This window comes from Podarcis bocagei (assembly GCF_964188305.1).
Source record: "Podarcis bocagei genome assembly, chromosome: 10".
Lineage (NCBI taxonomy): Eukaryota > Metazoa > Chordata > Lepidosauria > Squamata > Lacertidae > Podarcis > Podarcis bocagei.
In genome coordinates, this window is record NC_138135.1 from 73,933,303 (window position 1) to 73,960,960 (window position 27,658).

General features: G+C 43.2%; 1 protein-coding gene across 6 annotated transcripts in view; it reads left to right on the forward strand.

Annotated features, from left to right (window-relative positions):
• Window positions 1–27,658, forward strand: part of CD36 (CD36 molecule (CD36 blood group)) — a 79,041-nt gene that overhangs the window by 21,819 nt on the left and 29,564 nt on the right. For 2 of the 6 annotated variants that reach the window (XR_014012249.1, XM_081210736.1), the window contains exons 1-2: window positions 9,791–9,955; window positions 15,040–15,273. Coding sequence is in view for 1 of the 6 variants with exons in the window: in XM_081210736.1 (XP_081066862.1) it covers window positions 15,154–15,273 (120 nt within the window). In the remaining 5 variants the exon portion in view is untranslated. Of the gene's footprint in view, window positions 1–1,706; window positions 1,831–6,104; window positions 6,263–9,790; window positions 9,956–15,039; window positions 15,274–27,658 lie in introns of those variants that run through there. The other 4 variants (XR_014012245.1, XR_014012246.1, XR_014012247.1 and 1 more) reach the window with 3 other exon arrangements.

Genomic DNA, 27,658 nt, shown 5'->3' on the forward strand with positions numbered 1-27,658 from the left:
AGGTCCAACACATCCATGTTTTCAAGTAGCAGATATTCTCTCAGCCAACAAAAAGCAGCTGATTCATAATAGAGTTTTAGGTCTGGCAGGGCAAATCCACCTCTTTCTTTAGCATCAGTTAATATCTTAAATTTTATTCAAGGCTTCTTGCCCTGCCAAACAAATCTGGAAATACCTTTCTGCCACTTATGCACCCATCTGGACCTTGTGATGCATCAACATTTAATGACCTGCCAGTTGTTTGTGATATAATCACAATGTGAGATACAGCTTACAAGCCCTGGCTGGTCATAAAGCACATGACTGGTGGGCTGCCTTCAGATTGGTGAGTCACACAATTTGTGTGTCCATACTGGGTAATCACTAGGGATGGGAAAATGTGTCAATTTTGATGTTTCCCAGTTTCTCATTTCCCCCAAGTTTAAATTCTGTTCTCCAGATTTAGGCAAGTTTGTAGGGGAAAAGGTGTCAGTCTGTTAAATGCAGCATAGCATAGCGTTAATGTTAAAAAATGACAATATTGCCAAGCAGTCGTATTAACTTTGCAACACTGACCTTCAGATATTGTGTATGCAACCATGATAGAAATATAATGGTGTTTATTTGGCATCCTGGGTTTAGCTGTTCTTTGTCTAATGTAGGAAACAGGGTGCTGAACTGCCTTTGCTCTGACCAAGCAGAACTCTTGTGTTCTCATGATCTGAGTAATTGTTGAGCATGTTTGTTATGGCTTTAGACATGACGGCCTGACAAGTCCCTGAGCTGGCTGCACCGCTGTAAATCCATGTTCTTTGGGTTCCTAAGAGGTCTCTTGAGCTAGGGTGTTGTTGTCTTTCAACCTACCCCAGCTGTTTCCAGTTTGGCACCCTTATTTGCGGAAGCAAAATTGGTGTGTTTAAAATTGGAAACAGAGAATTTCAGAAGGGCAACTGTGCAGATTTAGGCAGCTGTGATACCATGTATGAAATAACCTTATTGAGTGGAGTGATGGTGTATCATACACAAAACCATAACTAAAGAGGAAAGCTTTATGTCCCTTTTCCTTTTTTTAAAAAAGAGGAAACTCCCTCTAGAACCAAGGGATCTTGTGACTTTGCTTTCTTTAAAAGTCTCTCTTGCTGTCACAGCCTGAGCCAGCTTTGCTTTGCTGGCATGCTTGCTTCTCCCCACTGTGATGCCGTTGCAAAAGTGTGGCTGTAACCACTGCTTCCTGAGAGGGTGTGTCTGTTTGGGAACAGGGATGTAATTACAGGGAGCGCTTGCTTGTCACACCGCAAGCAGGCTACAAGACCTTAAGGTCGGGAGCAGTCAGTTCATTATGCTTTCATCTCATTTCTCCCCCCCCCCAATATAATTTCAAAAAGTGAAGTTGAATAACGACACCCCCTTTTCCCAAACAGTCTCATCTTCAGTTGCATTTTAACTGAATGCTTAAAAAAGGGCAGAAGAGAGCAGATTGTGTGCTAGCCAGGCTGAGAGAGGATCGTACAGTGTCTCTGTCAAGACATTTCTCTGAGTTGCTGTGCCTTCCTTCCTTCCATTTCCTCTTATGATGCATCATTTGCTCCCATCAGATCTTATCACGCTAGGCAGAAATCTCTTCCTTTGGCAGCTGTTCAGCAGGTAGGTGAGTGGCTAGCAAGTGTGCTGCTTCAGCCTGCTCATCTGGTCTGAGCAGGTGTGCCTCCTCTTTCCTTGTCTCTCAGTGCTGTTGTGGACCAGAGTCTCCAGGCAAAACTGAATCAGCCTCCTTGAAGGAAGCAGCAGCGCCACAGTTCTCCAGCGTGAAGTTAGTGGAGAAAAGGAAGAGGACTAAAAACAATCTTGCTGGTGGGTTCTTAAGAGGACACTGTAAGGAGGGGAAGGGACAGTGTTTACCTGAGACAGTGGTAATGTTCTCTCTGTAAACAGAGAGTTGGCTTGGGACCCAGTTGCCTAAAGGATCACCTCCTCCCACACACCTGTGTGGCCTCTCTGGATGCTCTCACCAAAGGACATGTGGCTGGTGGCAATTAGAGAAGAGGGTCTCTGCAGTGGTAGGACATTAACTTCCAAGACTAGCACTTATGGTGAAGACCTTTTCTAGTCTTCTAATCTTTTCTATCTTGAAACATTTTATAGTAATATTTGAAGATCTTTTGGGTATTCTGGGAATTCTTAAGATGTATGATATTTTGGTGTTCCTGGTTTTATTTGCTGCATATGGTTTTCTGCTCTCTTTTTTCACTGGTTTCAGATTCTGCACTAGCATTGGAAGCTGCCTAGACATATAAGCATTGAGTGACATATAAACATTGGTTCTATCCAATGAAGTTCCCCTGTTTGTGCAAGGCATTTACATCATGGAATGTCCCTTCCCTCAATTATCTGGAACAGATTTGAGGGTGTATAGGGAGAGCATGGGGAAGGGAAGGGACATTCTGTTGTACAAGTGACTGTCCTTGCGCAAACAAGGTGACTCGGGTTAGATACAACATACTGTAATGAATGGAAATGGAAAAGAGAGAGAAATATCAAAAAGGTTCTCTGGTTAAGTGAACATCTGGGAAGGAACTGCTGGACCAGAAGAACCTATGCTCACTGCTCATGGGCCCGGCATACTGTTTTGACACTTAAAATAGACTTTTCTACAACTTTGTAATATCTTTGACAATGAAAAATTGCTAATTTTGCCATTGTGAGCCCTCCTGACCTATTATTGCCTTTGCTGAAATTGTGGGTGCTCCTTCTTGTTTTTAAAGTACCAACTTCCTTCCATCCCCATATTTAGAAAAAAAAAATTATGAAGCTTTAGTGGAACTGTTTAAAGGGTAAGTGGCTGCAAATTTTGTTTTGAATGTGCCCAGTCTAGCTTGGCTGTGGGTTTGTAGGAAATGGTTCTTGAATTATTTCCATGGTTGCTCAACCATTTGCTTACATGTAACACATGCTTTTGCTTGGCAAGGTGGAATATTATATCTGGCCTGTGGGCAAGATCCTTATCTCTCCTGTTGCCCATGGGCAAAGATTGGCAGCCCCACCTGTCAATCTGATGCTGACTGAATTTTACAAGGGTGATTCGAAATTAAACTATGCATGGCGTGTGGCACTTTGAAGGCCCAACAATCTATTGATCATTGGGGCTTCAAAGCACTGTGCAGGGCTCTCTGCAAGCCCTGACCATCTCCTGATTTGTCTGTGCTCCCAAAGAGCTACACAGTGTACTCTACACCGTGGTGCAGATCAGCTGATTGATAGTACTTGCAACCCCCTTTTTAATAAGTAATGTCTTTGCATCTTATGTATGACAGGGGGGGGGCTTTCCCAAAACTCCCACCAACTCAATGGCAGACTAATTAGGCCCACATGGAAGAAGTTCTGCACTCCTGTTTTATGACAAATGAACAAAGTGCCTAAAAGGAATAAATGCTGTACCAGCCATCTGCCATATTAGGCATCTCAGGTGGATAGAGGTCTTTTTTTAAATATGCCTGCCTTGTATCTTATCCTTTTGTTTTCCTTGATATTTCTGGAATATGTCCATTTTGAAAAGGAAGACAAATGTTTTCCAGCAGCATTATAGAGCAACAAAATGTGGTGGTACTCAATTCGTCTAGTTGTTTTTAAACTGATTTTCAAAATTTTAATTTACGAAGCGGTTTACAATAAACAACAAGGTGAAACAATAAGCAGGATATTCTCCCCCCCCCCACCACCACAAAAAAAGAGACTAAAAAGGCAAGAATCATGGAATAGGAAGGAACTCCAAGGGCCATCTAGTCCAACCCCGCCTGCAATGCAGGAATCTCAGCTACAGCATCCTCAGCTAATGGCCACCCAACCTCTGCTTAAAACCTCCAAGGAAGGAGAGTCCACCACCCCCTGAGGGAGATGGTTCCACTGTCAAACAGCTCCTACTGTCAGAAATATTTTCTGCATATTTAGTTGGAATCTCTTTTCTTGTAACTTGAAGCTATTGGTTCAAGTCCTATCTTCTAGTGTAGGAGAAAACCAGTTTGTTCTGTCTTCCATGTGACAGCCCTTGGCTATTGTATCCCCTCTCAGTCTAATCTTGTCCAGGCTGAACATATCCAGCTCCTTCAAATGCTTCTTATAAGACTTGATTTCCAGATCCCATCATCTTGGTTGCCCTTCTCTGCACATGTTCCTGCAGAAAGTCCCAAGTTCAACCCTCAGGTGGGGCTGGAAGAGAACCTTGTCTGAAAACCTGGAAAACCACTGCTGGTCAGTATAGGCCAGGCATCCCCAACCTTCAGCCCTCCAGATGTTTTGGACTACAATTCCCATCATCCCTGACCTGTTAGCTAGGGATCATGGGAGTTGTAGTCCAAAACGTCTGGAGGGCCACAAGTTGGGGATGCCTGGTATAGACAATGGCATGCTAGATGGACCCAGTGAACTGACTCAGGGGTCATCCAGACTTCCTTTTGTACTACGCTTTCCAGGTACAGGTCTGTGATACAGTGGTAAAACACAGGTTTTCCTGTGGAGAGCAATGGGAGGGGGTAAAAAGCCCCACTCCACTCAGACATGGAGCTTTAAAGTCTGGACCTGTGCCTAGAATTGCAAGACAAAAGTAAGTCTAGGTGAGTCCTCTGTATGAGACATACTGGAAGCCAAAGCAGTTGCTGGAGAGAAAAGGTATGTTAATTGAAGCTTTGGAACTTTCTTGAAGGGCAGTCCCACAAAGAGTGCATTGCAGTCATCTAATCCGTGTGTTATCAAGGTGTGATAACCTCAGTTTACCTCAGTTGTTTGGAGCATGAGTGATTCTGGCACATGTTCAGGGACTTCACTGCTCCATCCAGATCCAATGAAAAGGGAAATGGCATTGGAAATAATCAGCATATTGTTGGCTGGACATTTCAAACTATGTGACCTAGAGGAATCTCATGGGTGGGGAATATCAGGCTTGGGAACTGAAAGATAGGGCTGCAGTTTGGCTCTGAGCAATCCCACAGCCACAACCACAACCCTTGCTGGTCCGGCTTTACAACTTGTGCTTTTGTATGGCTGTGATGTGACCTTGAATTCTGATAAGTCTTGCTGTTCTGGATAGAGAGGAGTATGTGTTTAGGCTAGAAAGCAGCCTAAAATTCACATTTGTTTCTCTGTCCACATTTGCTTCTGCTCTTCACTGGCATCTAGACTAAGGAAGGTGGCCCTCAAGCTGTCCTAGAGGCTTCATAGTAGACAAAATGGTATCCTGAGGAGGACCAAAGACAACTCCAATAGGGTGTCAAAATAGCTTCCCAGTGCTGCCGTCTGAAACTTACTGTCCCATGAAGAACTAGAGTTGCTATAAAGCCGTGCCCTTCAGCCATATCTCCAAGTGATTTCAAGGGACCCTAGAGTTATCAGACTGCCTAAATCTCTTGGGAGGTGCAGAAGAGAGCACAGTTCTCTGGATTGAAGTAGCAATTGTACGCTAACACTAAGGAAGACTGACTGGGTGGGGGAAAGCCTTGACTCGGTTGGTAATGGACCACCAGGGAACTGGAGGGATGGCAGCCGTGTTAATTTTGTGTAAAGTTCTTAAGCGTCAGACTTTTACCAAGCCAACTTTTCAGTACAGCAACCTTGCTTTCCCGTGTGTCTTGTGCTCTCAGTCTTCCCCTCTCTCTCAAGTAGTAACCTGAGCAGGCTTTAGTATACTGAATGTGGAAATAAATATTGTACCTTCCCTCTTTGTTTACCTCCCATGTATATTGGAGAGGATTAGTGAAGTATTAAGGTTAATATCTGTGAAGAGTTTTGTAGACCAAAAGTGCCACATAATTGTTGAGTGTGATTAGTGAAATTACTTCATTCAAACCTGTTCTCCTGGATTGTCCAATCCAATATATACTTGATACCTTGCCTTTTGGTTAAAGGCAACTGTACTGGAAGAAGAGAGCTGGATGCAGTGTGAGTTTGTCTTATTCCACCACCACCCCTGCTGTGGTCGGTGCTTGTTGTGAAAAGTAGGGGAAAGGGTTTACTGTCCTGACTTCTGGCAGTAAGTCTTGATCTCTGGAGACTATTAAGCCACTCAGGCATTTAAGTCTCTGCAACTTGCCTTTTTTTGTCCCTACTGAGGCTGATGAAAGATCAACGGACTCTTGGAGAACTGGGCAGTCTTGTGGTGCCCTAGGTTGCTATAGGGTTGCTACAGCAACCTAATTTCTCTGTGAATAAGGGCTCGGCAAGCTTTTCTGCAACTCTACTACTCCTTTTGGCAGGGCTATTGAGAGAGAGAGAAGTTCATCCATTCTTCATCCAGGTTTGTTGGCATCTTCAGGCAAAGATGGTGCAGGCCCTCAACTAATGGATAAGCTTTGTAGTGGTCTTAGATGCCAAGGGGCTATGTGGACTGGGAGATAGGTGTCAAAACTCATCTAGAAAGCTAAATTTCTAATGAAAGGAAACTTCACATGTGAAGACTCCTAAGAGAAAATGTTAACTTGTGTGCACGTGAACGTACATATAACTTTATGTGCTCCTCTTGATACTTGGGAATAGGTGTATTTTTTATGTCAAAATATTGTTTGGATTTGGGCCTGAAGGTAATCATGTATGCATTAATGTTTTTAAAATTACTCTAAGAGGTCAACAAGTGTCGATAGATGCATTCAAATTCTAAGTTTTAATTTGTTTCTAATGTTTCTAATCTGATTGAGCTAAATGACTTCATCTAATTAATTTCTAAAGCTAATGAGTGTATGAACAAGTAGCAGTCTTTTCTATCTTTGTGAATCTGTGATGCTGCAATTCTAAACATGCCTGCTACAAAGTTAGTACCATTTTGAAATCTATGATTGAGCAATGCAAAGTTTTCCCCTTGTTTCTAGTTTTATTCTCTCTCCAGCCTTTCTTCCTTATAACTACATAGTAAATTTAAAACATGTAATTTGAACGATGCAGCTAGATTACCATCTTAAAAAAGCGTTTTCACTCACAGGAAAGCGTAAAACTAGGGAGGGCAGAGTCAATCCCTTGTATTCAATATTTCTTTTGCATATGGGAGGGTCACTGCAGGAAAACAATGACCTGGAAATATTTTAGGCATATTGCAGTGGGATTTTTTAAAATAAAGGAACTATGCAAAGTAAAGTAGAATCTGACTGGAGAGAAATGACTTTGTATATATGGCCCTATCCTCTTGTGGACTCTTATGGGTTTTCAGCATTGTGCTTTCCAGTTGCTGTGGAATACCAGTCCCATAATCTTTGAACATGCTGGTTGTGGCCAATGGGACTTAGAGTCCAGCAACTTCTGGTGGGCCGCCACAATGGCTACATCTGCTCAAAGGGTTCTTCCAGCGTCAACACTTCTTATTCTTGCAGGTGTTCCCCCCCCCCGGTGTGTTTCTATCCAATGATGGTTTTTGTTACAGATAAGTGCCCAAGTTAAGACACCTGATGTGCTGATATTGTCACACGCACCCAACTTTTTGTGCCACAACCTATTCTTTCCAAATAGTTTCCATTTCCTTGGAGTCAAGGAGGTTAAGTAGGAGAGAGGTCAGCCTAAAGAGAGTGCCCTTTCCTGCCTTGCATAAGCAGAAGTGCTTTTTCTAAGACAAATTCATTAATGGATGTCACCTTTCCTATTTTCTGTCATGGAATCAGAGTAGGGTATCTTCTGCGATGGTAAAGTTGTGCCTCGAGGAGGGGTGGGAGAATTTGTAAATTTCTATTTCCCATTTTTCCAATCTCAAGTTCAGCTCTCAACATTTCAGTTTGGGCAGGGGGGAGAAACAGCCTCATTACAATTCAACATTCTAGGGCAAATCTCTTCATTTTTGCAAAGCAATTTTGCAATTTTTTTTGCCATTTTCAACCACATATTATGTTTTGTAAACATTTTGCCCTAGTTATATATGCTTTTTTGTAAACATAGCTCGGCTAGAGAACTGTGTTACAAAAGTCAGAAGAGTTTGTGAATACTTTCAGAAAACACAGAGTAGGTAGGTTTACCTTAAAAAGTGCAAACAGAATCAATTTTCTACCTCACCCCTAGCCACAAATCAGTAATTCATAAAGCAGACTATATTAATAATACACTGAGCAGACAATAATCATATTTGAGTTGTTCAAAACCTTAACCCCTCCTGAAGCCATGGGGAAGGTAGCTGCACCTTTATCTGCCTGTGAAAGGGTAGCATAATCTGCACACAACACTCCTTGGAGGGTCCAAAGACAGGGAGCCCACCACAAAGGAAGCCTGTCCATGTTAGGGTAGCCAAATCTGTAAATTTTGGTTTCTCACTTTTCCAGTCTTAAATCCAACTCTCCATAATTCTGCAACATTTGGTGATACATCTTTTAAAATCCTTGTGAATACCTCCGGTTACAAATGGGATCTGTTCCAGAGGTCTGGCCGCATCCCAAGGAATTCGCAACTGGAGGACCGCTTCTGCACATGCGTGTGGAGCATAAAGCGCTTCTGCGCATGTGCGCCAGTGAAACCCGGAAAAATACTTCTGCATTCTGAATTTTATGTATCGGATCTTAACTCATGGGCAAGTCTATACGAAAGGAAGTGCTCCTTCAGATATTTAGGTCCCAAGATGTTGCAGGTTTTATATATCCACATCAGCACCTTGACTTGGGCTTTGCAATAATTTGGCAGCAGGTGCAGTTTGTTCAATGCCAATGTCTGAGTTTGAACAGTTGTGCCCACTAGGATGCATTTTGCACAAACTGGATGGCCTTCAAGGCACACAAACTATGTTGCACTGCGTAGCAACTCAGGCCTGGAAACGATGCCTTATGAGGAACGGCTAAGGGAGCTGGGCATGTTTAGCCTGGAGAAGAGGAGGTTAAGGGGTGATATGATAGCCATGTTCCAATATATAAAAGGATGTCACATAGAGGAGGGAGAAAGGTTGTTTTCTGCTGCTCCAGAGAAGCGGACACGGAGCAATGGATCCAAACTACAAGAAAGAAGATTCCACCTAAACATTAGGAAGAACTTCCTGACAGTAAGAGCTGTTCGACAGTGGAATTTGCTGCCAAGGAGTGTGGTGGAGTCTCCTACTTTGGAGGTCTTTAAGCAGAGGCTTGACAACCATATGTCAGGAGTGCTCTGATGGTGTTTCCTGCTTGGCAGGGGGCTGGACTTGATGGCCCTTGTGGTCTCTTCCAACTCTATGATTCTATGATTCTACGTGCCATTTGCCAGGCCAGGTGACTTCAAGAAGCTGGTCTTCTCCCTCAACTCCTAGAAACGTTCACTATTCCGCCCCCCATTGCTACCATGCTTTTTAAAAACATTCTTTTCTGTCCAAAACTTTTAAAAATGGGGGAATCTCATTTTCTCCAGAACGGAAGCCTGTGCTGTCATGTTCAAACTTTCTGTGGGGGGCAAAAGCATGCGACTAGCTAAATTAACTGAGCAGCCAGATGGATATATACACAGAGAGACAATAGCTTATTTCCTTTTTGGCTCTTTCACTCTGGAGGAGTTTGATTACATTTCTGTGACAAAAGAAGGAGTTGAGATAGCACTGTGGTTGCCTGCAGGATGCTCTGTTTAGCTAGCAAAACAATGGCCTTACACAAATGTTTACAAAGCTCCAGAAACTGTCTGAAAGGAACATGAAAGTGGAACATCTTACTATACTGTGTGAGAGGGAAGCAGCCTTGGGTGTGACGCTTCTTACAGGGACAACTGGTCTGCTTTAGGAGTTTCCCTTCTCTCACCCTGGCCCTTGCCTTACTTGGATCACCAATTCAGCCCCCTCCTTGCAAAAAGCAACACTGTCAGTAAAGCTTTTTTCGCTGGTATAAATAGCCATTAAATGGCAATGCACGTTCAGAGCATCTTCTGGCAATAAATGGAGAAGTCAAATCAGCCATCTACCCCATGAGTTAATGGATTTTATTTTTGTATTTAGTAAGGATATGCATTTGTTCTATTGACAAAGTTTCTCTCAAACTCCTTTACAAGGAGGGGTCTCCTCTCTCTAGAGGTAAGGAGTTTTTTATGCTGGTCTTTAGAAGTTGTTTAAACATATTCAGTATTTATGGCAACTTCTAGGATATTTCATATATTGGAAAAATTGTTTCTCTGCATTATTTGGAAGGCATCTGGCTATTTAAGCAGCTTCAGTAGGCTTGTTCTATGTGTTTATCCTTGGTTCCTTTATGATTTTAGACAATTGGAGAAATACAGTTAAAAACTCCCCCACCTTCTGTGCCGAGGGAATTCTTCTCTGAGTTTGGATTGTTCCCTGAATACTCAAGAAATGCTTGGCAATTTTATTTGAGTACTTGTATTTAATATCCTGGGATATTTGGGTTCAGTATTGGGCAGCTTATGTGTACTGGCATTTTGTTACTGACCATTTGGCAACTGAGAGATCATATTTGTTTGCTAAAGCAAGATATGCCCAGAAGTCTGGAGCTCTTTGATTTTGAATCCAAAACTTGAATGGAAGGATTGGAAACTTTGTTGTTGTTGTTCAGAATTTGGAACCTTTCTAAATACTCCATTTAGTGCTGCTGTAATTCTCACATATAAAATGGCAACACCTTAACTTGTTTATACTTAACTTATTATAAGAAAAACAAATAAACTCAAGGTGTATACAGATATCATTTTAGCCCTTTGTTGCTGCCTGATGTACTTGGGTTTCTCAGGTGCAAAGGAGGACAGGGTTTGTAGGAACAGAGGAAGCTGCCTCATAAGGAGCCAGACTTTTGGTCCACGCAACCCCATATTTCATACACTGACTGGCAGCAGGTCTCCTACCTAGGACTGGAAGAGATGCTAGGTGTTTAATCTGTGACCTTCTGCATGCAAAGCATGCATACTGCCACTAAGCTATAGATCTACTCAAAGAATAAGATAGGTGTCACTTGTCAAAAGGGGTGGGCGCCAGCTGTACTATTCTTTTAGCCGTACAGGAGTCCTCATCAAATCTGACCCTACAAGGCTTCAATTTCCAAGTGTACCTATTAAATAGAGCCAAGGGACAGAGAAGGTGTCCCTGAAATTCTACCAAGGATGCCTGCAGCATGTCACTAATGAGGGGAGAGATGACTGCAGCTTCTTGAGTAAAACTAATGCAAAAATATTGTGAAACATGAGGTTTGCACAAGCCTTCTGCAATATGCTCTCTGACTCAAATGATTGGCAGGGACCCCATAGTGCTGTGGCAGCTAAATGAATATCTGTCCAGATAGAAAATCATGTAGGATTCTCTGGACTTTGTCACAAGAATTCTGTATGGAAATACAGAGACTGTACTGAAAGCTTCCTTACTTACTTTCTTTCCTTACTTTTCTGTAAGATCTTCTGAAACTTCCAAGGTTTGCATACTTGTGAGTTTTACCCCAGTGGTTGTCTATTTTTTGAATTGTTTCTTTAATCTCCTTGTAACAGTTATCTGTGTTGTCAGTAGCTCAATCACTAATGGTCTCTTATTGACCCTCAACTGCAGTTATCAATAACCTTGTTACTATCTGAATACATTGAACTATTGTGAAACATTAATCAACATTGTGTAACTTGAAGGATAAGTCTTGACTGGCTGTTTTTTTACAGTTACAGTGGTGGATAGAACTTTCAGTAGCTGGCAGACTTTGCTAAATAGCTTGTTGCAAAAACTTGACAGTAGTTCAGAGCAGGCTGCCCTGCATTATGTAGCTGAAAAGAAGGTTATCTGCTAGTACCAATATGTTTTTCAAGAGGTTGTTTGCCAGTATATTACCATGCAGGTTCAGGAGAGTGTTGGGTAGACAAATATGGAAAAGGTGTTTCCTTCTCCTGAAGTTAGGATGACTTTTTTAAAAAAATGAACAGTGGATAGAGACTTCTTTCCCTAATCTATCAAATTGCTGCTTAAGCATCTCACAGCATGGACCCCAATAAGTAGGTGTTATTAGGTGTGCACTTATAAGGAGGAGAACTGAGATCACATCTGCTGTACCTAACTTTTACATGATGATCCAACGGGGGCCTTGTGCACATATAACTGTGGGTTCACCCACTGTGCAACTGGATAAACACTTCATTCACATGTTTGGGTGACTGCATGGAGGTCAACATCTGAGGGGGGGACTCTCCTCTCCTTTCTCCATATCACCACTTCACAAGTGGTCCTTAGAGTGACTTGTCTGTTGCCTGTGTTTGGAATTACTGGATGCAGCTGGGGTCCCATCTGCACTACGCTGTCATCAGTGGTTTGATTGCACTGGGCATGGAACTTTGGGGTGCCACAGGGGGTGCTACAACTATGATGTAGAAAGGAAGGTGAGAGGCAGGCGGGGCCCCCAAATTTTGGCACCACATAGGGCGCTGCTGAAATTTGAGACCCCCACAGTCTGCCACTGCTGTTTTGAGTTTAGGAGGGTGGTTAGGCTGCATGCCTGAGACTGCCTTCTAAATCCAGCATCTAGTCATTAAGGTAACAAAGGGTGTGGCACAGAGAGGGCACCTGGCTGCCTGTTGTACATGTGAAAAGGGTCTAGAAGTCTTAGTGGACCACAAGCTGAACATGAGTCATCAGTGTGATGCAGCAGCAAAAAAAAGCTAATGCTATTCTAGGCTGTATTAACAGAAGTATAGTGTCCAGATCAAGGAAAGTAATAGTACCACTCTTTTCTGCTCTGGTCAGAACCACACCTGAAATACTGTGCCCAATTCTGGGCACCACAATTTAAGAAGGATGTGTGCAGAGAAGGGCAACCAAGGTGATCAAGGGTCTGGAAAGGAACAGTTGAAGGAGCCGGGCATGTTTAGCCTGGAAAAGAGGAGACTGAGAGGAGATATGATAGCCAACGTCAAATATCTCAAGGGCTATCACATGGAAGATGGAGCAAGCTTGTTTCCTGCTGCTCTGGAGACTAGGAACAGAACCAGTGGCATCAAGTTACAAGAATGGAAATTCTGACTAAACATCAGGAATAAGTTTCTGACAGTAAGACCTGTTTGACAGTGGAGCTGACTCCCATAAGAGGTGGTGGACTCTTTCCTTGGAGGTTTTTAAGCAGAGGTCAGATGGCCATCTGCCATGGATGTTTTAATTGAGATTCCTGTGCTGCAGGGGCTTGCACTGCATAACCCTCAGGGTTCCTTCCAACTCCATAATTCTATGTTTCTATGATTCTATCATAAACATCTTTGTAGAATTATGTCCCTGCATCTCAAGCTACACAAGTACAGTTTGGAGTGTATATAATCATAATCTCCAGTGCGGCATTTGAATCTTGAAATTAACTTTAAAAATAGATTTTCATAGAATCATAGAATCATAGAATCATAGAATCATAGAATCATAGAGTTGGAAGAGACCACAAGGGCCATCGAGTCCAACCCCCTGCCAAGCAGGAAACACCATCAGAGCACTCCTGACATATGGTTGTCAAGCCTCTGCTTAAAGACCTCCAAAAAAGGAGACTCCACCACACTCCTTGGCAGCAAATTCCACTGTTGAACAGCTCTTACTGTCAGGAAGTTCTTCCTAATGTTTAGGTGGAATCTTCTTTCTTGTAGTTTGGATCCATTGCTCCGTGTCCGCTTCTCTGGAGCAGCAGAAAACAACCTTTCTCCCTCCTCTATGTGACATCCTTTTATATATTTGAACATGGCTATCATATCACCCCTTAACCTCCTCTTCTCCAGGCTAAACATGCCCAGCTCCCTCAGCCGTTCCTCGTAAGGCATCGTTTCCAGGCCTTTGACCATTTTGGTTGCCCTCCTCTGGACACGTTTTAACTCCTCTGACTCTGCAGCAGACATTTTGGTGCTCCGTTCTTGCTAGGAAGCAACGTTACACCTGTGGAAAAAACTCTCAACTGTAATCTTGAAAATTAGCATGCAAATATCTGCTTCTGTGTGTTCCCGTATGAACAGACCCAGACCCTGAACTCATAATCTGAGGCCCTTCTAAGTGTGCTCTTTCCAGGAGATGTCCGGGGGGGGGGGCAACAAGAGAATGGGCCTTTTCTGAAGTGGCTCCCTGCTTGTGGGATCCTCTCCCCAGGGAGGCTCAGCTGGTGCCTTTGTGACATATCTTTAGGCACCAGGCAAAAACATTCCTCGCCTACCAGGCTCATTCAACAATATATGGTGTTTTAAACCATATTTTTATTGTTGGGTATTGCTTTGTTTGTTACTGTATTATGTATTTCCTTATACTGTGATCCTTGGATGAATGGTTGTGTATAAATTTGTTGTTGTTGTTTAGTCGTGTCTGACTCTTCGTGGCCCCCTGGACCAGAGCACGCCAGGCACTTCTGTCCTCCACTGCCTCCCTCAGTTTGGTCAAACTCATGCTGGTAGCTTCGAGAACACTGTCCAACCATCTCGTCCTCTGTCGTCCCCTTCTCCTCCTGCCCTCCATCTTTCCCAACACCAGGGTCATTTCCAAGGAGTCTTCTCTTCTCATGAGGTGGCCAAAGTATTGGAGCTTCAGCTTCAGGATCTGTCCTTCCAGTGAGCACTCAGAGCTGATTTCCTTCAGAATGGATAGGTTTGATCTTCTTGCAGTCCAAGGGACTCTCAAGAGTCTCCTCCAGCACCATGTATAAATTTAATAAATAATTAATACAGACCTGCTGAAGAATGCAGCAATTGATGAAGAATTGTGTGTGCAGGTTATGCTACCATAGTTCAAACTGGAGCTTTAAATGCTTTATGAAGCACGGTGCCTTTTCAGTGTTGTTGGTCCCCCATGTTCAGCCGCAGGTTGAGTGTTGAGTGACCACAGGTGAACCTGGCCCCCTAAGACCAATCTTTGGATCCATTTTTCTGACGCTTCTTGCTCCAGTTTTGGGTACAGAATTTCCTGTGTGGAGAGAGGGCTTAGTACTAAGTAGTCAACAATCGGCACATGAGTATGCTTGAGTACTTACTTTTCTGTGTTGCGTAATGTAATAATACAAGCAAAAGGGTGCATAACTGGATTCTCTGCTACAACCTGCAAGAAAACGATTAAGTGTGTGTGTGTGTGCAACAATTTTTTTTAATGGTTAGATTGATGTGAGTGTGTTGGGTGATATCTCCAGCTGTTGCTCATACTGTACTTTGTACTTTGATCTCTTTTGAAAGCTCATTTAGGACCTTGCTGTGTTAGAGGCTGCTGCTGCCGAGAGGGGTGCATGTGTTCCTGGACGGCAAAGTTGTAAGAGCTCACAGAGGTGGAAGAAATTGCAGACCAGTAGGATGGGTGGTTTGCTGAACTGTGGTTTGCTGAGTGGAGCCGTCATTGGAGCAATTCTAGCCATCCTTGGAGGTGCCTTGATACCACTTGGAAACTATTTTGTTGAGAAGACAGTAAAAAAGGTAAGGAGCTTCTATAAATCCTGTACTTTTTGCTATTGTTTTAATGCCCTCCTTGGTCTCCTTATTACAGTGCCATCCCCCAAACACACCTAAAACAAAAGTGGGTTTATGTGTGAAAAGAGTAAACCCAGTTCCAATACTAAAAATGAGTTCCAGGATTGAGATGCATGCAGAAGTGTCCCAATTCTATGCCCTTGTTATGCATTCTGCTTTAGCTTGTGGACTTTGGGTTTCCAGCTTGAAGTCCTCTCATCTTTCCAATCCAGCGATGGGTTTTTTTTGGGGGGGTGGGGGGTGGGGGCAGTGTCCTGTAATGACAGCCAATGTAACTTGTGATATTCAGATAAAGGAACTTTCCCCAAATCAATCTACACCTATGAATGAGGGAGGGAGGGAGGGAGAGAATACTGAATTGCAATTACTTGCTTCCTTTTAAATGACTTCAGCACTCTATTTGTGGATAGGGTAGAGGGTTGGGAGACCATTTTACCAAATCTATCCAGGTAGAGGAGAAATTCAACAGTTCCTTGCAAGTGGAGCCCACCATGTAGTGTCATTCTGGGGCATTTTGTGGCATGTGGAAACAGTGAGAAGTGGCCCTTTTTCTTGAGGAGGGTGAAAGAAAATAATATAAAAATGACTTCTGAGAAAATTCAGCTCGGAAAATCAAAACTTTAATATCCCATTCCATGCTCTTTGGTATGAATTTGGAATGGATTTAATGAAATTTGAAGTTTCAGGCTGACAAGACGAAACTTTCCCCACAACTTTCTTCTGGGCACTGGAACCTGGGGCATATTCCTAACCCCCCCCCCCACTGAATATTGGCATGCATATGTCAACCCTGACAATCTCTGCTTATGTTCAGAAATTTGAACACCATGATAAATGTTGACTCTCATTGAATTCTGGTTGGCACCAGATCAGTGCAGATCAAACTGAGGAATTTGTTTTATTTTTGGTCCTTGGAGAAATTCATTTGGGATTGTTGGCATTTATTCACATGTGAATTTCAGTGTTCACCAGGGTTTAGATGTTCACTGTACACACTACAGCCTAACATTCAATTGTATGTTAACAAGAGCACGTTATTGAGAAAGTTAATTTGACACCCCCCCCCTAATAATATACATCTCAAATCTGTGAGCATACAGCTACTTTCTTCAAACACTGAATACTTGGGGTGATCATTGAATGCTGTGAGTGAAAGTCCACTTGTGCAATGAGACTTGCCTTCCTATCTTTTCCATAACCTTTTCTGGAGGGTCTGCTACCCCTACAGAGCTGATTTTAGAAGGACACAAGGGGCTTCAACGGGGAAGAGAGGAAGGAGAGTCCTCTTTCACCAGGGGAAGTCCATTCTGCTGGTGGATGGTCTCAGCTAGATATCACATGGAGTGTTTAAATATATATTAGTTGCCAACAGCAACATGCTTTCTCAATCATCATTTAACAGCCTTATAAAGCATTATTCCATGTTGCTAAAGACACTGACAGAACAGAAGCTTTATTTGAATCTGGGATCTGCTAGTTTTCATTTTCTTCTCCCTGCCTGCACTGACCCATTTTATGGGCACTGTACCGGAGTGCCAGCTTGACCCTGCGACTGTAGGTGCCCTGGGTCGTGGGTGCCGTGCAGCATGCATGGCCTGGCCCTGAAATTTGTGGGTGCCCAGCCCCTTCATGGGGAATTTTGTGGGTGCTTAGGCATCCAGAGCCCCAGGGAGTTGGCACCTATGGTGCTGTAGATGACATTTGAAAAGTGGTTTGCTTGAAATTTTTGATACCCGGTTACAACAAGCCATGTGAGATCTTAGGGGGTGGAGTTTATAGTCAATTTAAAAACTATCCCCTCCCCCCCAAAAAACCCCACTGTAAAGTGCATGTTTATGTACTGCTGTGTGCTGAATTTCTCTGGTATCTTGTTCAAGAGCCAACATTTCATAACACTTATCTTTTTATCGGTAGCTAATCTTTATGGCACAATACTCCGTGGTTGGTTCCAACACTGTCATAAAAGCTAGGGAACTTGACTTTAAATACAGATAAAATGGATTTCACTCCAAGAAGATGGAATCAGCTGGTGGGATACTATATAAAATGGGTTTTTGCTCAATATTAGCTGCGGCAGAATTATTACTAAAGTGTTTTTCCAATAAAGAACTTTTGATTTCAATTACTCTTTTTGCTCTTAGAGCAAAATGAGTTCCAATGTCATGGATATTTTTTTTAAAGCATTGAGGCATCCTAAAATTTTAGAAAGCTTAATTCAGGCTGGAGGCTAGAATATTGTTGCTATTGATGTGTGTTTGCCTTCCTGATATGAAATACATTTCTTTGAACAGTGGTTTCCAAATGGGCTTTTAAAAAATGGGTTTAAAAAACCCCCCTGGGCTTACTCTAAACTGCTTGGAGTTCCTCCAATGACAATATCAAAGGGGTTTGCCTATAATTACTAGTCTTCTCAGAGGAGGAAGAGGAGGAGGAGGATTCTGGGATGCATTCTCAGTTCATGCAAAGTGATCGTTACGCCCAACAAGCTTGGCCAGATCTCCATATGAACTATATGTTTCCTAGAACACTTCCCAGGAAGCTGGGCATTACTCAGCAGGTTAGTTACTTGTTTAATGTTTTTTGTTGTTGAAACACACCGGGTGCTCACAGAGGGTGGATGTTGTGGGATTAGTGCTCTTGAAGCATTGAAGTTTCTTTGAAGCATCCACATGATATTTTATGTTTACCTGTTTTTAATATTGTTTAGAGCATTTGCTGCCTGCTTTTTAGCCAAGAAGACTCCCAGAATGACTTATGCACAGTCGATTAAAGCAGGGGGGGGAGCCATGGATCAGTCTCGCCCCCACCCCCCTGGGCTCCAATATGGCTTGTATCGTTCTCCTTTCCCTAGGAGGCATGAAAAAGCGTTAAGTTCTGCTCAGTTTTACTGCATGTAGCTCCCCAGGAAAGTAGAAAAAGAACTGCTTTTGCAAGTATCAGTCTTCCCCAAATGCTGTGGTGAGGGTCCCATCCACATGCCAATCTTGCCACACAATGATGATATCACATGACTGACAGGTGGGTGATCCCTACCACATGTCAAAGTTGACCTGCCAGGCTGATCCTGACCAGCGACATGAAACACCTGACTTCTAGTTGAGGCCAGTTGGACCTCTGTAATATGACAGTGGTGCTTATGGGGTCTGGAATCATCCATTTAAGATTTATACCATTGCCAATCCAAAAACTGCATTATATCTCTTCCACATTTAGATACTGGGGTTCCATATAAAATGTTTGGTACTGCATGTGGGAAATAGAGTTGGTATGAGCAGGGAGCCACAGTGCTTGGGAAAAAAGTAGACCTTAAAACCTGAACACACCCACAAAGAGCACATTTTAAAATATTTACTGTGACCCACATGAAGAGCAGTCTTTCGGTGTTAGGACTCAGAAGCGGATTGGCAGCATTGTACAGATCTCTTGGCTGATTGTGTTTGTGCTCTTGAACAGTCACTCAGTCAATACTTTTGAAGTGTTGCCCAAACACTGATGAAATTGTGTTCTACTGGGGCCTTCTTGTATTTGCAATTTAAATTACCAGTACTTTGGGTTTTGTTTTGTTTTTAAAAAAAGTTCAAAGGGAAGAATTCAACTTTGTCCTAAGGTGCTCTTTCTGCCAGGGTAAGCATTTTTGCTTGTCAGATGGAACTATCCCAGCTTTCCTCCCATTGTCATAGAATCATAGAGTTGGAAGAGACCACAAGGGCCATCGAGTCCAACCCCCTGCCAAGCAGGAAACACCACCAGAGCACTCCTGACATATGGTTGTCAAGCCTCTGCTTAAAGACCTCCAAAGAAGGAGACTCTACCACACTCCTTGGCAGCAAATTCCACTGTCGAACAGCTCTTACTGTCAGGAAGTTCTTCCTAATGTTTAGGTGGAATCTTCTTTCTTGTAGTTTGGATCCATTGCTCCGTGTCCGCTTCTCTGGAGCAGCAGAAAACAACCTTTCTCCCTCCTCTATGTGACATCCTTTTATATATTTGAACATGGCTATCATATCACCCCTTAACCTCCTCTTCTCCAGGCTAAACATGCCCAGCTCCCTTAGCCGTTCCTCATAAGGCACCATTTCCAGGCCTTTGACCATTTTGGTTGCCCTCCTCTGGACACGTTCCAGTTTGTCAGTGTCCTTCTTGAATTGTGGTGCCCAGAACTGGACACAGTACTCCAGGTGAGGTCTGACCAGAGCAGAATACAGTGGCACTATTACTTCCCTTGATCTAGATGCTATACTCCTATTGATGCAGCCCAGAATTGCCCAGCTTTCCTCCCATTGTGTTCTGTTCCGGGGGTTCCCCAACCCCCCAAGTCAATTTCAGGGACACAGCAGGACATGGTGTGAGGAGAGGAGGAAACCCCATTGCTCAAGCTGATGCCATTGCACAGGGCTTCCCCTGATGGGACTTGTTGAATCCTGCCCAGTATTTTTAGGGGAAATCTTTGAACTATTTGTAGGACATCAGCTTTTCTACCAAAGGAAGCTGAGGTCTGTTCAGCATAGATCTTCCTTAAGTCATCTGTGGCTCCACTGTACTATTCTTGTTTCCTATGATTTTTGTGTGCCGATGAAACACAGCTTTGCTAATGTGTCAGATTTTCTGCCCCCACCTCCCCTTCCACCCATTCCCCCATCTTCATCTACCTGTGTGATTTCTGCTTAGATGTTCTGCGCCATCTTGGAAATGTCTAAATATAGATTGTAAGCTTCGCAGAGCAGGAATTGGACTCTTTGCATTTGTATGTTCTGTAAAGCATCACACATGCTGATAGAGATGCATACATTAAAGCAGAGGTTTTCAACCTTTTTGAGTCCACGGCTCCCTTGACCAACTGCATTATTTCTGTGGCAGCCCTGTGGGGCTCAGGAGCCCAGTTGTGTCACCCCTTGCCTGCAGAGCTGGCAGCCACTCACCCTTTTCCAAACACCCTTCCTTGTGAGATGTTCTCTCAGCCTCCTCTCCTCTCCCTTCTCCTTGGGAGTCCTTCGGGCAGCTCCTGCTTCCATCCCTGGTCTCTGAGCTGCACCCCCCCACCCTAAAGAGAGGCACCTCCCAGAGGCACTAATTGCCTGCTGAGCTTATAGCCAGGGTTGCTGTGCAAGCCTTTGGGAGGCAGAGATGCAAGAGGGCATTGGAGAAGGGAGGGAAGGAAAGAGGGACAGAGGCCAGTATTGCCTGTGGCACTCCTGACCAACCTTCAAGGCACCCCAGGGTGCCAAGGTACATTGGTTGAAAACCACTGCATTAAAGTGTTCAATGTCCAGCCTTCATCCTTGTTCTGAGAATCTGTGTTGGGGAAACTCTGTAGCAACACTGTCCTCCGAGACTTTGCAATACTTGACTGTGTTTAAACAAATGCAATATAGCAGGCTGGTAGTTCTGAACAGAAGCTTCAAATTAAAGCGTAGGACTCCAGGGCAACCTGAAATGTCCAGGTGTGTAGAGAGTATCATCCGAGAAACTAAGGTGTGCCCATATCTCTATTATTTAAGAGGCTGAACTGCAATTAAGCTTCCCAGTAAGGGGTAATTTTCTTTAACCAGCTTAAGTTTCGGAGGCTGGTGGCAAGAAAATGTAAAGGAAACTGAAACGGGCTTGTTTGGGGTTTTGGAAGTAGGGAAGGAGATTGCTAAGTGGAATTGGCACAAAGGCTTTAAACTAGATGGATGGAGTTTAGAAATGGGTTGGCAAAAGGGGCTTTTTAATGTGGCATTTTTGTCATATTTCCTTGAATTGCTTACTCCAGAATGAGCAGCCAAGTAGCCAAATTTTTATTGTCAGTCTAGATAATTCTTTAGCACTACTGGAAGGCATACCAATAGTATTGCAATGTGTGGTGCTATTTTATCAGTTTTGACCTCCCCTTCTGATCTTTAAATAGTGGCTTGCTGAAGATTGACTAGCTTTACGGATTACCAGGGACAACACGGCCCAAGCCCTTTAGTCACTACACTGACACTCATGTTTAAGTGCCTCAATCTAAAGGAAGCAAGACAGAACAAGCAAGATTATCCATAGCACTCTCGGGTCAGTTTCTTGATTTTCATATCTGGCAGTATCCGGTGAGTTTTTTGTTTTGCAAAGAATGCAGTTCTTTATGAAAACTTATTCTGCACACTGCTATCTACTGATTTGAAAAGTGGCCTGACTTTGCCCTTGGCTAGATAAATAAAATGACTGCAAGCTATTCTGAGATAATGACTTGCGTTGCGTAACTGACTTGGGTTACTCAGTTTAACTGGGGGGGGGGGGTGTAGTTGAGATGCCCCTACCAAAACGTGTAACAGTTAACTCATCTCTGTTCTACAAAAGTGAAAAAAAGCAGCTCATGAGTGTCCTTCATCAGACTCCTGATCCAAGAAATACTATGGCATGTGTAGTTCTATATAATGGAATTGTGGGTGATTCCCCACTTCTTCCTCCGTTTCATCTCCATATTTGCTTCTGTTAGGGGTGTGTAAAGGTAAAGGTACCCCTGACCGTTAGGTCCAGTCGCAGACGACTCTGGGGTTGCGGCGCTCATCTCGCTTTATTGGCCGAGGGAGCCAGCGTACAGTTTCCGGGTCATGTGGCCAGCATGACTAAGCCGCTTCTGGCGAACCAGAGCAGTGCACGGAAACGCCGTTTACCTTCCCGCTGGAGCGGTACCTATTTATCTACTTGCACTTTGACGTGCTTTCAAACTGCAGGGACCGAGCAATGGGAGCTCACCCCGTCGCGGGGATTCAAACCGCGACCTTCTGATCGGCAAGTCCTAGGCTCAGTGGTTTAGATCCAGGGCCAATTCAGGGAGAGTGGCTGGCAGGAGGGCCAATTGACCAGGGCCTCAAGCTCAAAAGTGGACCTCAAATGTAGACACTTGTTAATGTTTTGGCATTTGATCAGTTTTGCAACTTGTTTTTATGTGCATTGGACCAAAATGTGACATGGTCTCTCAGCTTTGAGCTTCAAATTATAGCAAATAAGAGATGTGATTTGGTAGAAGGCATAATTACTCTCTTAGCTAGTATGTCTCCCAGTCGTCTTTTTGCAGTTTTATTCTGTCTTCTTCATCATCATCATCATCATAAATTTTATTTATACCCCGCCCTCCCTGGCCAGAGCCAGGCTCAGGGTGGCTAACATCAGTAAAATTACAGTAAAGTCCTGAGTCATTGTTTCTTATTTTTATTGTGGCAAGGGACCTTAAGGCCTGGAAGTGGCTTGGGCCTCTCTGGACCTCTGAGAAGTCTTGCATACATCTGTCTGGCACTGAGTCAAGTGCTACTATGCAGCCCAGAACAACTGTCACATCAAACTAGCTTAAAACAAGCCACAGTTTAATGTGAAGTTCTTGCAGTGCTCCTCCTTTACACTTGCTGCTGCAATGTTGCAGATGAAAGAAGCCACAGACTGAATCTGGACTCTTGGCTCATTTCTCTCCAAACTGTGAGCAGTAGCCAAGGTTTGTTCTTGACTTACCAATCATGAGCCCAGATTCAGATGACACAGCAAGCCAGACTCTGGCTTGCTTCATTTGCGGCATGACAGGATTGCTGTAGGAGCCTTTGAGCACCGTGCACAACTTTGCTGCTGTTTCACATAGTAATATAGTTCATTTTACAAAAGCAACTGATACGGAGCAACAATCAGTTATAGGTTAAATGTACAGTGGTGCCTCGCAAGACGAAAAGAATCCATTCTGTGATTCTCTTCGTCTAGCGGTTTTTTCGTCTTGTGAAGCAAGCCCATTGACGGATTAGCGGAATAGCGCTATTAGCGCTATTAGTGGCTTTTAGCGGCTTATCGGCTGATTGGATCAGCTGATAAGCGGCTTAGCGGCTTAGAAAAAGGGGGGGGGGAGGAAAAAAACCAGCAGGAACTCTCAAGACATTGTCGTCTTGCGAAGCAAGCCCATAGGAAACTCGTTTTGCGAAGCACCTCCAAAACGGAAAACTCTTTCGTCTAGCGAGTTTTCCGTCTTGCGAGGCATTCGTCTTGTGGGGCACCACTGTACATTTTTGCAAGGAGTATCAAGACACTGTTGAAAACTGGAGGGAATTTTTGGCAATGTTAAAAGATCTTCAGAAACATTTTGGAACATATCTGACTCCTCACCTGTGAAGAATGGCTACATGTGTTATAGAAATACACCAAGTGAACATGGTTGAACAATTGCCAACCTTTTAAAAATAGAAAACAATCTGGGAAATTTGCCAGCATTTTAGTATAAATTTCTCCTAATCAACACATTTTTGCATGCAATTTTGACTAACGTACACATTCCCCCAAATATATAATGCATTTTTGTATACTATTACTTTCACTTTTACATTTGCACACTTTCCCTTAAAATATGCATTTTTGTAAATATTATGTGGTTGGAGAGCTGCACTGCAAAACTTGTAAGTGCAAATTTTGAAAGATGGCAGTTTTCATATGGTTTTGGCAAGTGCAAATTTGATAGATCTACATTTGAATGTGAACCGAATAAAATTTCTCACCCATCCCCCACTTTTGACTGCTGCAGTAGGATTTCCCCTGCAGACTAAAAAAACTCATGTGTAGGTCAATAACTAGATGTACAGTGAACTGGAGTTGCTTCTGGCAGTGCTGAGTAAATAAGGAAGGCGCCCAGAATGCTCATCTAAATTACCATATTTTTTGCTCTATAAGACTCACTTTTTCCCTCCTAAAAAGTAAAGGGAAATGTGTGTGCGTCTTATGGAGCGAATGCAGGCTGCGCAGCTATCCCAGAAGCCAGAACAGCAAGAGGGATCGCTGCTTTCACTGCACAGCGATCCCTCTTGCTGCTCTGGCTTCTGGGATTCAGAATATTTTTTCTTCTTGTTTTCCTCCTCCAAAAACTAGGTGCGTATTATGGTCTGGTGCATCTTATAGAGCGAAAAATACGGTAATTTTAGAACAAGCCCTCTTTCTTGCACTGGGTGCCATTTTTGGCTCAGGGAAGGGGAAGCTGTTGCCCTCTGGGTGTTGCTGCAGCTCCCCTCATCCCTGACCACTGGGCTTGCTGGCTGGGTCTGATGGAAAGTTCAACAAAACCTGGAGGGTCACAAGTTCCCCATCCCAGGTTTAGCCTAACAATCCTAATTTATTTCTCTTTGAGATTTCTATTGCATATGAGAGACTGACAACATTTAGCGTAGCCACAGGAATGCAAGCCTCAAAGTGTTTCAGGCAATAGCCATCACTACGAGCAGGTTATTTTAAAATGGCATATAAGTAACTTCCAAGTAGAAAGTAACAATTTTGTTTTACTATTTTTTTCTTCCCACATAAAAATGCTTGGTCTTGCAGAATATGCAAAGCCCTTTTGCCAGGAATTGCAAGAACACAATAGTCTCTCTTGCCCACTTACCTCTGCCACAGTTTCACTGTTTCAAGAAAAAAGAGGAAAAATAAGATACACAGGAGCTGCATGTGTATGTGCAGATACACACACACACACACACACACACACACACAAAATGTGATGAATTGAATGTGATCCAGCCTTTATATTTATCCTGCTTTAAGAGTGTTCAGAATTAATAAGGATGTTGCTAACTTGACCAACTCAGTCAAAGGCCAACCCTCAGTGCTGGAGTGCAGAAGGTCTCTGGGTCAGACTGAGTAAACCTCCTGTCTGATACCTCAGAGAGCTGCTGCCAGTCAGTGCAGGAAACACTGACTCATCCATTGGTCTGGCTCTATGTAAGGCAGGTCCCCTGGTTCCACATTCACGGATGGAATGTTCCCTTGTATCTTGGGTGCTTCCTCCCTCTTGCTTGGTTTCTGACTTGCCTTGCACACCCACCCCGAGTTCTCTAACTCCAACAAGGCTTCTGAGTTGACCGCTAAGGAAAAGATGATGTCTCTCTGTAGGGTAGGAATGACACACTGTGCAACATCAGTGGACGGTTGACACAAAGAGCCCTTTGAGAAGGTGGGTCTCTCTAGGCTGGTCTTCTTCCTCTGCATCTTGAAATGTGTTTCCTTCCCTGGTAGGCCAGTTTAGGACTAGTCCCAGCTTTTGTTTACATCAGCCAGGAGATGAAGCAGAATAGTCACTATGCTTTAAAAAAAATTGAATTCAGCCTCATTGGATGTCCCCAAGTTCTAGAAGAGGAAAAGTAATTTGATAAGGATATAATCTAAATTCTCACTGAGGGTGCATGGTGTAATTGAGATGCTTCTTATTGCAGGTTTCCCCATGCAAATCTAGACGCCTTTTTCATAGGAAAAAGCTCTAGGAGAAAGTTGTTCTTCCTAACAGGCTGCTTTTCTCTGTGTGGATCAGAGGGAAAACCTGAGGTCCCACCTGCAGCTTGAAGTGGGAGACCTGTGTCTCAGGAATACCGTCACAGAATTCTCTAAATAAAATGACAGAAGGCTTGAATTTCCTGTCCAACCTCACAGCGCAGGGGAGTGGGGAGCATTTTCTTTGATGTATATTTCAGGGATCTGATCGGAATGGCAAGTGCTAGCACGTGCACCCTGGCTTTTTATTGCTTCATGTTGATGCTGTTAACACCCTTTTAATCTGTTTGTGGAGATTAAGGGTTGTTCTGGAAAGGGCAAGGAGGCCTTTGCTATAGGCTGGTTCTGAATGTTGAATTTCCATCGGGGTGACTGTTGCTCCATCCCTTCCAGTTGTGGCCCAAATCAGGCTGCCAGATGTGTTTACCAAACAGCCTGACTTCCCGCTCAAGGAATTAACTGTACCCTCTTAACATGGGATGAGCAATAGGAGAAAACGGCTGTCAGCTGTTTAGCCGCAGTTAGTGCCAGTGAACTTTCTGTATGTTTGTGTCTCATAGGTCATGTAAAGATGGCCTTTTTCCCTCTGAAGGCCTTATCCAAAGTCCCAGACAAAGCATGTTGACCTTTCCCCAGTAGATTCCTGACTTTTCATTTCAACTTATCCTCCTCTTTCTCAGTGCTCCACATAATCCCTGGCCTCCTGGGACCTGCTCAGGGTTGGAAAGCTGCAAACGTTGAGTCAGGGTGACACGAGTTTGCAAGAGAGTACATGAACAAGCAAGTCTATTGCCATCAGGATTTGGCCTTCTGGAGCACTTCAGGCAGATCCTGTGACAAAGCTTTTTAAATAACAAAAATGGGTTGCCTTCTCTATCTAGTTCTGCTACCTCCCCCCCATGCATATTACATTTCCTTCCTGTCTGGCTCTCTGTAAAGGGACTACGGACTCTGAAGTGCAGTGGTTCCAGCATTCGATGGAGTTGTGGCATTTGCTTAGCAGATTTTGACAGCATTGGGAAACGCACACAAAGTGCATTGCCTGACGCTGAATAGCTGGAGTTCAGCTCAGTGCAGTGTGTGCCTGCTGTACAGACACAATCCTTGGTTGCATATTTTGGAGTGAAGGTTAAGTCCTTGGCAAAAAGATGAAGCAATTTCCCACAGGAGCCTTGTGAGGACTTGCTCAAAAGTTGCTCTTTTGCAAACTTTGAAAAGACATGTGAAAATCCTCCCTTTTTCTCCACTCTGACTTTGTCTTCATTTCCTGTTGTTTAAAAAAGTAAATAGTAGTTCAGACAAATGGGTTCTGAATGGGAACCTGTTTTGCTGTTAGGATGAAGAAATGAAACCAGCTATATACAGGTCAGAAAAGATGGTGGCAGGAGGGGGAGCAGTGAATAGATATAAAATAGGACTGAAATTTTGCAGGTTTGATCCTTCGGAAGGGTAATAGTTTGACCCGAATTTTATGGGATCTAAAATACAAAAGTTATAAGCGACAGAAGATTGGTGGGGTGTCCGTTGAATTAAATGGGAAATGAAAGTGAATGAACTGCTTCAGTTGTTAAAATGAATAAATTATAGAATTAATGATAGTTTATCCTATCTCCACGCTTCAGTTGTCACTTGAGTAGTGAAGCCAAGAGGCAAGATGAGTATCGCCAAAGTTATGTATTTAATATCACTTTAAAAATGCTAAGGCCAAAGCCTTGGGGGTTTGTTTGTATTAGCCCTTCTGTCTGCACAGAAGATTCTGATCTGCTATTTTCTTCTTTTAATTTAGAAATTAGGTCTAATTAACTTTCATTTTTTTTTTTTATATAGATTTTTTATTGCGTTTCTTTTCACAGGTTAACAAATTTGTTTACATGGCAACATACAAGAAACATTTTTTATATATATGTATATGAAGAAAAATAAACAAAGAAAAAATATTAAGAAACTTTCCTTAACGTCCTTCAACAGTCCTTCAACTTTTGGACCTCCTCACATCCTCTCAGCATTGCATTCATTGTTCTAGCCAGTTCAGCAATTTGTTATCTTGTTTCTCGTCTTATTATACCTTTAAATATATTATGTTACC